This window comes from Emydura macquarii, unplaced genomic scaffold (genome assembly GCF_026122565.2).
Source record: "Emydura macquarii macquarii isolate MOO-44397 ecotype Brisbane River unplaced genomic scaffold, CSIRO-AGI_Emac_v2 contig_2636, whole genome shotgun sequence".
Lineage (NCBI taxonomy): Eukaryota > Metazoa > Chordata > Testudines > Chelidae > Emydura > Emydura macquarii.
This window is the reverse complement of record NW_027132773.1, coordinates 2815743-2827563: the sequence shown is the minus strand read 5'-3', so window position 1 is coordinate 2827563 and position 11821 is coordinate 2815743. Positions and strand designations below refer to the sequence as shown.

General features: G+C 41.0%; 1 protein-coding gene and 1 long non-coding RNA gene across 2 annotated transcripts; both read right to left on the bottom strand.

Annotated features, from left to right (window-relative positions):
* Positions 1-1483: 1483 nt before the first annotated feature.
* On the bottom strand, positions 1484-4246 carry LRRC10 (leucine rich repeat containing 10). The gene has a single exon (XM_067563937.1). It carries the CDS (start codon positions 3796-3798, stop codon positions 2893-2895), a length of 906 nt encoding a protein of 301 aa, XP_067420038.1. The 5' UTR covers positions 3799-4246; the 3' UTR covers positions 1484-2892.
* A 2620-nt stretch (positions 4247-6866) lies between these two features.
* LOC137163759 (uncharacterized) lies at positions 6867-11800 on the bottom strand. Its single transcript, XR_010922836.1, has 3 exons — positions 11474-11800; positions 8227-8461; positions 6867-7115 (listed from the first exon to the last, which is right to left on the bottom strand). It is a non-coding gene; the product is annotated as an uncharacterized lncRNA (long non-coding RNA).
* Positions 11801-11821: the final 21 nt, after the last annotated feature.

The window sequence follows — 11821 nt, the reverse complement described above, 5'->3', positions numbered from 1 at the left end:
TCTGTAAAGTTTGGCTTTAGTCCAGTGTTCTAATTTGTTCACTTTGTGTGAATTTATCAGCATATCAAAAGATGATAGTAGAATAAATGACTGACTAATGGGTTATGGTTCTAATAACTTTACATGAATATCTGAAGTCCTGTTTTTTGATGTCTCTATTAAACCCTCCAATCTATTTATAATACATCATTTCAAAAAATTAAATCGGTCAAATACAGACATTACTTTCACCAGCAGTAGCTGGTGTGTGCAATAACAATAAATGTCAACAAAGACCCACTGCAGCTATTTTTACATATAGTGATTTTGGTCCTTTAGGATGGGGGTCACAAATGTGGGATCTAACTTGTATAAATAGTTTTTAGGAATCCTAGCCTTCCATGTCTTACAAACTTACACTGGCACAGCTGTACTGCTGTAGGACCGCTTGTGTAGCTGCGTTATGCCGACAGGAGAGAAATCTCCCCTCGACGACATAAAACCAGCGCCATGAGGCCTGATCTACACTGCTGCTGGCAGTTGACCTGAGATATGCAAGCTACATTATGTAGCTTGCATCTATCTCCTGTCAACTTACTTAGGTTGCCATACCACGATGTCTCCACTGCACTGTGTCGATAGGGAGACGCCCTCCAGTCGAGGCAGCCTTCCCCTTTTTTGGGGTGGGGGGTGGATTTACGGTGTTGACCGGAAAGCACTTCTGGGATTGATTGAGGGGGTCTCTACCGCCACGCTCAGTTGATCCTGCTGCATCAATCCACGCAGCCCCTGAGTGTAGACATACTTGTGGCGGTAGCTATGGGCAGGAGAGCAGAGCATCCTGAGCACACAAGCACTTATGCCAGCAAAACTTATGTTGCTATGGGGCATGGGTTTTGTTTTTGTTTTTTTCCAAATGAGAGTCCAACTTTATCAGTTGTACGGCCAAACATCATTTCCTAAAGGTCAAGGGGCCACAAACAGGACTGTGAGGCACAGTCAGAATCCTTTTTTGTTCAGAAAGTGCAAGCGGCAATCCCCTGCAATTTCTCTACTGAGGATTTCCTGGAGGGATGGGAGAAGGCAGAAATGTAGCCTTGTGATGGGTCTGATTTAAATCCTTCCATTGAAAAACAATTATGGGACATGTCTTAGGGAACATACTTCCAATTCACAAATAATTTTCAGTCTCCCTTCAGGGCCAGAGGTTTGACACCACTGGTCTAAATTATGTCAAAAAGGCAATGATACCCAAAGCTGAATAAAATATTTCAGTGGCTCTTCCTAGGGCAACTAGCGAAAGGGCTATAATAGAATGCTATAACAGACAGTCAGTACTGCCTGCAGTTATTTTAATTTTACACAGGGATATAAAACAAAATTGTTGTATCTTGATCAGTAATAAGGTTTCATATGTTTAGCAAAGGAAAGATGCACAAATTAAACAGAGGAAAAGTCACATTAATTCTAAAGGAAACAAGCAGATGGCATGTGTCTTCATACATAAAATCCAAACGTTATTCCTTTTATTTTATGAAAAAAAATTGTTAGTTTGGCAGAACAAGATTTGGTAAAGGATTTGAGACAAGTAATCCAGTTAATTCCAGAGCAATGCAATTTCCTTCTGCTAAAGGCACTTGAGTAAACTCCACCTCATTTAGTTTAATAAGTAGGAAGCACACTATGTGGGCACGAACCAGATCCAAATCCAGATTTAACTTTAATTAGACACCATGTACTAATCTAACATTAAACAGTTGCTCAATCAAAACTTTTATTAAAAGTCAACTATCATTTTTGCATATTGTGCTGTTAAGATGAGAGAGACAGGTACCTGTTTTAAGTCCAGTGAAACCCCATTACCTTGTCAAGTTTTGTGCGGAGTATAAAATCAACAGAACGGTCTCTGCAAGCATAACCTTAGTAGCCATAACTTCAACCCATTTTGAGTCAATTATCATTACCCAGGGCACACCAAAGCAAAACGTGCAGCCTTTTAAAGTAGAGAGGCCCAATCAACCTGCAATTTAGTAAATTTCCGAGTGAGGGAGGTGGCCGAAATCCAGGCCTCAATTCTGCAAACAATAGGAGGGGAATAGTTCCCTGGAAGGCAAGGGCTTGATCTACTTAAGCATAGGTGTGTGCAGGTTTGTGGCCATAGGCAGATATTACATCTGCAAGTTGCCCTGCCTGTTTTTTGTGGTTTTACAATCCTATCTTCCTTAAAAAAACAAACAAAAAAAAACAAACAAAAAAAACTTTCCCCCTCCGTTTGCAGCTGTGTGAAAAAAACCCCTCCACTGAAGGAAGAAATGACTGCATCAAGTGCTTGCAAAGGCACAAAGTAAACAAACCTTATTCTCCCTGTAGCTTAGTCTAGTCTTAGTCATTTTAGGTGTTAGTGGGGAACAGTCAAAGGATATTTGCTACACCCTTTTTCCAGGCAGAAGAGGGGGGAGCTGGACAAGCTGCTGGGGTCTCTTTCCCCACGAGCACTTCTTTTGATACCTGCTACAAGAGGAGCCATGCGGCTGGGGCTCAGTGTGCTCCAGAGTATCCGGAGCCAGGCTTCCTGAGGTTGCATTTGGAATAAAAGGCGCTGGCTGCAAACCCCTCGTGTCACTTCGAAGGGGTGGCTTTATACCGTCATTTTCACCTGCTCATCCTGCCCAGGAAGTGCTGGGTTTGAGCCCCACCTTAGGCGGACTGCTGTAGCAGAGGGAGCAATTTGATCCCCCATTTCAACAGCTGCACCTCCTGCCAGCTGCTAGGGTTCGCTAAACTACTGTCGTGGAGAACACAAGCTAGGCGCTGGCGCCTGAGTTGGACACGTGCTGAGCTACCCGGAGGTGAAGACCGGCGCTATTGCAGGGGCATGTTTGCAGGCGCCAGCCGGGGGCGCGCAAACCCCGCTCAGACGGCGGAGAAGGGCGCAGGAGACCATCCGTCGCCGGCAGCGCCAGCAGGGGCTGCCTCCTCCTGCCCGCCTGATCCCTCGGGCTGGGGCTGCGTGTCAGGCGGCGGCGGCTCCTTGTCGTCGGGCTGCTCCTCCTCCCTGCCCAGCTCGGCGCGCTTCCTGGGCTCGGGGGTCTCCTCCGCCCACCTCCCCACTCTGCGCACCCCCTTGGCCACCTTGGGCGCGTTCCTGCAGGGGTTGTGGTCGTAGATCACCAGCTTGAGGCCGGGGAGGTGCGCCAGGCTGGGGAAGGAGCGGATGGCGTTGCGATCCACGTCGATCACCTCCAGGAAGGGCATGTGCAGCAGCACCGGCGGGAAGTCGGCCAGCAGGTTGCCGGAGAGCCAAATGGTGCGCAGCTCGCGCAGGCCCCGCAGCCGGGCGGGCAGGGCGCGCAGCGCGTTGGAGCTGGCGTGCAGGGTCTTGAGGAGGCGCAGCTCGCACACCACCTCGGGCAGCTGGCTCAGGCGGTTGGACTCCAGCCACAAGGTCTTGAGGTTCTGCAGGAGGCCGAGTTCCAGGGGCAGGTCGTAGAGCTTGTTGTTGCCCAGGTAGAGGATGCACAGCTGCCTGAGGGTGCACACCACCCGGGGCAGCTCTTGGAAGCTGTTGAAATCCAAGGCCAGGATCTGGAGGTTCTGCAGCTGTTCCAGCTCAGGGGGCAGCTGGTGCAGGTTATTGTCGCTCAGGTACAGCTTGACCAGCTCTCTGAAAGAACAGACGCGCAAGGGAAATCTCCTGAGCTGCCTGCTGCTCAGATCCACCATCCTGTCAATTGGCATCTCTTCAAGGTCTCCCAGGAGGTATTTCTGGCAGTTATCCGAAGGGATGAAGGCAATGATTGCTCTCAGAGAGTTGCCCATGCTGAAACTGTCTGTGTTCAATGTGAACCTGGCGCATCAGGAGCTCTCCCTGGTTACTACTTCGTGCACTGTCCTGCTGGTCTTCCCTGCTTCCCATTATAATACACTGTTTACATGGCAACAGTCATTAATCTCAAGAGCTCTGAAATGTTGCTGATAACTGAATGAGTGTTTGGTGATGGGAAGTGCAGCCAGCATGGCTTTTGGAGAACAGATCTCTCCCTCACACACACAGAAAAGACGCCATCTTCCCTGTGAAGACTGTAAAAGTTCTAAAATGGTACTACACTTGACCAAAATAGCTTCTCAGATGCTCCTTGCCCCCTTTAGATATAGACACACTGTCTGTGCGGCTGGTACCAGCTCTGGGGATTGGTTAAGGAAAGTAAACATCACTGAAGAGTGAATTTTTAAACTTAATTTAAACTAAACATTTAATCTTGTAGCAGACTGAGCAGGAATGGTGATGTAATCTGATTCTTGTTTAAAATACCTGTCAAGACTCAACTAATTTTCCAGACCAGTGGCACTTTTATGGAGTTACTTTGTAAGGTGCCAAATACATATTTTAACAATGTGACCTGCCACCCAATACTTATCTCATGTATTTAACACAAATACTTGCCAAAGTGCTCTTTAGCTTCCTTATTATTTACTTTCTTCATTTAATTGCATTTACTAGCGCTAGACTTTTAGCGTTGTGCAGCCTTTTCACTAAATTGCAATTTGCTTATACTGTCTGAATTTCATATATAGCACGTTGCCCATCACAACGTGTCAAGATTAACCTCCTCTATTCTTGTGACTGTGCCACTGACTCCCAGTTTCAGTATTATTAGCTGCCAGTTTGTCTGGCAATGTTTTCTCTCATTTAAATGTAGCCAGTTATGGAATGATTCATATAGCATGTACACTGTTACTGCAAATGTAGTTGCTGTTCCTAACAACATCCATGATACTCAGTTGGTAAATTTTGGTGCACACAGCATCTATTCATTAATACAGGGCATCTCTATAGATGCATTGACCTCTTGGGTGATTCTTTTATACAACACTTTTGCAAATCTTCATATCAGATTGTTGACCATCTCAGAGGTTCTGAAGAACTTTGATTTTTGAATGTAAAAGAGCACTTCCAACAGATGCAGCTGGAGGTTTGGTTTGGTTTGGTTTCAGCACACACATCTAACGGCAAAGTTTGACTCTTTATCTGTATCAGCTGTGATGGAGGAAGGATATTTTCTTTAAACTGTGTACAATTTGTTTCCAGTTGTGCCTTCAATGTGCTAGGTGCTGAACAAACAAAATAAATCATTGTCACCAGTTACACTTGGTGGGGGTAGTGAGAAAAGACAAAACAAACAGACAAAAGCTAGGGGAAAAGGGAACAGCAAGAAGTTAAGGTGTCCTCATGGTGACTGTCTACATCTTGATCATACAAAGTTGCATTGATATTTTTTGTTTTTAAATGTACTGTACTGGCAATTCCAAACTATCCTATAACCATGCCATTATAGTTACTTGTAAATGTGTCATACTAGAAGTTGGTTTGTAGTAGTGATTTGAATGAAGAGAGGGCAGTGACATGGTGGACCAGCTCTTGAGTTATGTTCCATGCAGAGAGATTGTCATGAAAGAAGGCCTGGAGATGTTGATGGGAGAGACAGATAAGTGACATATTGAGGCTGGCATTATTGGCAGTTGTCAGGGTCTTGAGGACAAGGCTAGTAATTGTGAGTGTCTGTGCTTGCTGTAAGGATCAGTATTTAAAACGTTGTCTTGAATTAGTACACTGGACAATGACAAAACAAGTGATGTACCTACAGTGCATATAGCAGTACCCCAATAACAGTGGAGTTTCCATTGAGTAACTTTCACATTGTTGCTGCAACATTTATAATGCAATTCTGTGCAGTGTTTCGGAGAAACTGTGTAAATAGCATGCCATTGCTGTGCTTTCATAATCTTTCTCCTTCTAAGCAATTATCTTGGAAAATGTAGATACTTTGATTTTATGAAATCCCTTTAATCTGAAATACATCAATGTACCACAGCTTAGCATTTGTATTTTTCTCTGTTTTGTGAACCCCCAATCTTTATGAAAGTTTTGAGGCTTTAAAAAAAAACCCTCCAAAGTTTACCTGTATTGTGTCTATCAAAACACACAGAGTAGACTATATATTGCTATGGGTAGCATACAGTGCTTTTTATTGGTAGCTGAATGATAGAAAATACATCCATCATATAGGAATTTCTATAGTAGAGCCAGATACGATGGTAACCAATGTGGTATGAAAACCTAGGTAATAACTTTTTAGTTAGTTTATTCGAAGTGAAATTGTCCTGTTATCAATGTACTATGGAGAAAAGAAAAGATATATTTATACTTTTTTTTCTTAGCAACTTGGCTTTATATGTCTGTATATTTCTAGAGCATATTTCATGAAGGTTTTTTTTTTTTTGAGTTTTTAACTAAATATATTTTAGGAAATCTCTGGGTTAGAGTTTAATAATTATACTAGCTTATCAAAAAAAGTCAGAATGACCTTTTGTTGCTGCATTTTGTGCTTTCGTTGGCAAAGCTAAGGTCCGTTTGGAACAAGCTAGTGAAATCAGAGTATTTGAATAAAAAAAAAAAAGGCAACTCAAGACCAGAAGACTGGGCTTTTGGGGAGGGGGGAGAGGGGATATTAGAAATATAATAAAAAGCCCTGATGCATTTAAGCAATAATGATAAAGAGGGAGGGCATTTCTTGGTAGCTAATGATTGAGTGGAGAAGGTGAGGGTAAGAGGCAAGTTAACAAATACTCAGACAGTCAGGAAATGCTCAACATTGTTATGCCTAATGTAAAATATTGAAGTGACTTTTCATATTTTGACAGTTAGTCTTTTTGGCCTTGATATTTCAGTAGGGGTCCACCACTTTGGACCTCTTTACAGGACTGAGGTCATTGTCAGTTTCAGTTCTGTTGAATTCTTTGTTTTTGTATAATCAGGTGTGTCTGTCCCACAAAAATAAAAAAAGTTAACAGTATGTTATCATGCATCTCGTGTTCTGCTGCTCTTAGCTTTTAGTGCCCACAACTGCTTTGACTGAATTTGGTGGGAAAAATCTCTTTTGACTTCAATGAGAGCAGAATAAGGCCCTTAAAGAGCAGTGCAATTGCAAATAAGAAAACAGGACTTCAGGTTTATTAAAAAAGCAATAAGATCCAATGAGAATATATTTCTGTTACTGCACACTTCAGAAGATGGTACTGGGATCTGACTTCAGTTATTTGAGAAGAGCAAGGAACTGTCTGGGAGAGGTTAATGCCTAATGTAAAATGAGAAATAGAAATCAGTGAGAAAAACTATTAGACTCATGGTTATTATTGGATTTAGCTGTCTGAGAGATCACTTCTTTCTCTGCAATTGACCTCCCACAATAAACTACATCCCACTAGAATGTGAGACTGTCCACTACTGAGCTTGTGAGTACTGGAGTCAGAACTTCACAGGAATTGGACCAGCATAGAACACACTTACACATGAGATAAAAATCACCACAGACCCCACCGAGTTCAACACTAAATACCAAACTCATCTCTTCAATTTAGCTTTACTTGGAGAAAGTTTACACACCTACAACTAAACTAATCTAGCTATTTTTCCTGTGGGATGGGGTGGGAAGAAAAAAAAAAAAAAGAGAGAGAGAGAGACTGTTTTTTATTCTGATTTGAAATACTTGGCAGGTACTTGAATACCATGGTGACCAGGGCCATATCAATACCTAGATAGACAGACAGATAGAATCATAGTATTTTAAAAGCCTAATCCAACACCCACAGAAATCAGTGGAAGGATTCCATTGAACACAATGGACACTGGATCAGGCCTAAATGTCGTTTGAACAATACTCATGGAATTGCTCTTTGAACACACGGGAGTGTTCTCTTTACCATCTGTGTCTCAAAGTTACATTCTTAGGTCTGGTCTACACACAGTTTTTGTACTGATTTAACTAGTTTTGTTAACAAGTCTAGTTAAATTGATGCAAACCTCTAGTGTGGATGCAGGTATACTGATATAAACACCTTGATGTTGGCCGAGTTTATTCTGATAACTTTACTTAAATTTAAAGGGTGTAACTTTAAGCAGTTAGTGGCTTCATGATTGTCGCTATATCTGTTCTAAACCAACATAGTTAAATCAGTACAAAAGCTTTGTGTAGGTATGTTAATGGCCATTACATCAGCTGTGGGAAGTGGGATCCAAACACTTTTGGCTGATCCTCCTTTCACGATTTTTACATAAAAATAAGGTGCTGCTGCTCTCACTTGCCAAATTCTTCCCTCAGGTGGTCTCTGAATTGCATCTTCATCCATCCATAAACTTAAACTTCTTCCCCATAAACATAAACTTCTTCCCCATATCTCGCAACTTACCTAGAAAAGATAGACTTTAAGAACTGGACATCAAAAGAGTATTGATGTCAGTAGAGCAAAATATGTCATGAATCGTGCAAGGGATTTGTGGCTTTTGGGGACGAGTCCAAGGGAGAATCAGTCTGAATCCAGAGGTTGTCTTGCAGTGTTGTTGTACAAGAAGGTCCAAGGCCCATTCAGTTAGGTGTAAGGCAGTTTCATATGAATTCTTCAGAAACATCTCCATATCTGAAATCTGTGAAGGTACCATATTTACAACTTTAGTCAGACTTTTTTTTAGTCAACACTGTTCTCCCAACTTTTTCCTAAATGCCAGCACTGCAAACTATACTGGGATTTGAAAGTCAAGCTAGTTTCTTTTCTTCTGACAAATCACTACCAGTAATAAAGATACTACAGACCGATGGCCTTCAGTGGGACCAGATTTGCGCTGGTATAACTGATTAGCCCTGTAACTGGATTTTAGAGAACAATTATGTTGATTCTGAGCAAGAAGGAGAAGAATCCAGTGCATTCCCTACTGACTGTGTTGGTTCCACAATATTAACAGGACAAAGAAGCAGAAAAACTTTAGATGCTGATGTTAGCAGATAGGACTGATAACACACCCAGAGTTACGTCCTGTCCCATTGAAGTCAATGGTAAAACTCTCATGATCTCTTTGGGGCAGGGGCTATCTTTTTGTTCTGTTTGTTCATTCAGTGCCTAGCACAACAGGGTACTGGTCCATGAGTGGGGCTCATAGGTGCTAGATAATACAAATAATAATACATTTACTTTAATAGAGCTAGGATTTCACCTAGAGAACAGATCTGTTAAGATAGTACCATTTTTACGCAGTTACTTTTCAGAATAGAACCACACTTTAAGTTCTCCTCAGCCTTTTTCAAGGGCAGTTATCTGCAGAGGCAATTTCTGAGGGAGAAAGGAAGATTACTCACCTAGGCCTGAACTACTGTAAATATGTTGCCTCTGCGGAACCACCCTTAATCTCCTTCATTATACTGAACTGCCCATTCTCCTTTCCTATTTCTTTGGAGTCCTTTGTTGAAATTTTGAATAGCTGAAAGGAACTGAAAGTGGATACCGTCCTTTACATAGCCTTGCATCAAGTGTTTGGAGCTGCTTGACGGTGGGAATGCAGCCCGACTGGTCGTTGCTTTCTAGGTGGTTCCATGACTCCTGGCACTGAAGTACACCCATCCAGACTTCTCAGGCTGCCACGGCTCAAATGTGGACTTCAGTATGTGCCAGAGACAGTATAAGGGGGACACAAAAATACTAATGCAGGAAACTAAAAGTGCAGTGGAATTCATTCCCTTACCCTTTTTCTAACCTCAGCTTCATAATTGTTTCTGATGTAAACAATTTTCAGTAATAAAAATGAGTGATTGCCACATTCGTGTGGAATGTACACAACTTTGGGACTAAAATGAGTGATATCCTTTGAAAATGAGGTACACCAGAGAGGTGGGGATCTGCAGGGGTCGTATAATCTGAGAACTCCAGATACAGGTGAATACACCTTCCTTATCTATCATCTATCTCCCATCACTGTATATTTGAGCATATATGAGTTCTGATTTTATATGCTGTTTATTCCATCAAGAATAGAATCTGATTTGTATCTACTTCTGAATAATTTCTTGCTAACTTTAACATACATCTGAAGAAAGAAAGAATCATTCCTCTTCTCAGAGCACATTATATCAATAGAAGTGAACATTACATAAATTACTGGATTCTACAGAAGTGGAGGAAGAATTTGTATTAAATTAGCTAACCCATAGAGACCATTAAATGGGTAAGGGATCATCCTGAACTCAGGTACACCATCTAAAAGGTGATTTAAGGCCTGAGAGTTCACAGTGGTGTCTGGTGAGTGATATTGCTGGGCAGTAGCTTGTTGCAATTTGGCACAAAACAGCTAAGCCTAGGGGAAACATTCATTTCTTTTATACATACAAGCAACCAAAACTCCATTAAACATTTTTTAAAATGCCACAAACCACAAAAAGTCTAGTAAACTTCTCAATGCTCCTGTATGTTAAAAATTGCACTTTAAAATTAAATATGAGGTAGTACTGCCAACTCTTGCAATTTTATGATGAGTCTCTTAAAATTTGATGTTTTCATAAAGCGTAAACCCTGGAGTCAAGCAACGCACCATATTTATTTCCACCACAACTTTCATTTAAAAAAAAGAGTAAGTCTGTAGCTTTTTTGATTTTAAAGAAAAGCATAAAAACATGAGCCATGATGGATCAAAAGCCAGAAGGTAAATAAAGATAATCCAAATGAATTATGTTAAGGATCTCATGCTTTTTAAGACAATCTCATGATTTTGGGGGGGCCTTACCCATGATTATATATGTTTGGGGTTGGCAGTACAGATGACAGTGTATTTTAATTGTGGGGCAGGTCCTTACCATATACTTTTAATAAGTGAGTGACAGGTATTTTGACCATTTTCCACCACACACATGCTAAATTTTTTCCAGTTTTTGTTGTCGGAATATTACAGTTGAAGTATGTGATAATCCGTGACTGTTACATGTTCTCAAACATTCATTCTTTGTTGTTAAGTTTATGTCTGTCCAAATATGGATTATTTATTTAGTGTAAATACACCTTCATGCTGGTATCAACCTATTCTTTTTAGCTTGTTTTGAGGTCTAGGAAAGTGTGGAAAAATACACTTTCTAACTACATTCTTTTGAACAAGATTGTAACAAAAATGGCTGATATTTGAAACTTGGCCTTAGTATAGTTCACCCTGAGGAGTATGCACTTTCTTACATTCTTTGCAGAGGAAAGATTCAAAATAAAACAAATCATAAGTAATTGAAACATCACTTCTGAGCATGCTCAATAGGCATCTGTTAGTATCTTTAGCAGTCTAATGAAGCAGAGTCCCTTTATGATAACATTTTACATTTTCCCTGTTTGGCCTATCCCTAGGCCTCAGGCAAGGATGGGGGCATCTGTCTTCAGGATAGTTAGAGGAAAAAATTACAAGTGAGGAATTTTAAATGTCTTGTTGAAACCACAGCAAAATTTCCATTAAAAACTGCCTTGACAATTTGTGACAGGGAAAAAAATCATTGGCTATTTGTTGCATTACTTTGTAGACCACCATCTTTTTTGACTGATGACATTTTTGGATGATGGTCCATTTATTTTATTTGAAATACAGCTCTCACAGAAACAGCACACATACTAGCTTAGTTTTAGATAGGGAACTTACCTTCAGTTGTTAGGGAGTGACTTGTCAAACACACTCGGACACCCATGAGTTAGATCTTCCTATAACAAGCGCCATTCCAAAAACTAAGATATTGGATATTAAATCCTACTTAACTGTCTTAATCATCTTAGAAATACCTCTCACCTATGCTGACTTTCTAGCTTCTTTGTACATAGAGAGAGCCAGAAAATTCCTTGGATTGCTTTATGTTTTGCTTTCTCTCTCTCACTCTTCTGAAACATGGGCTGAATTTTGTTTGTATCTTTAATGTTAATATGTATCTTTTAAATTCAGACAGCTCATGCCCTTGTTAGATGCGCTCTAATATCTTCAGTTGATGTCAATATT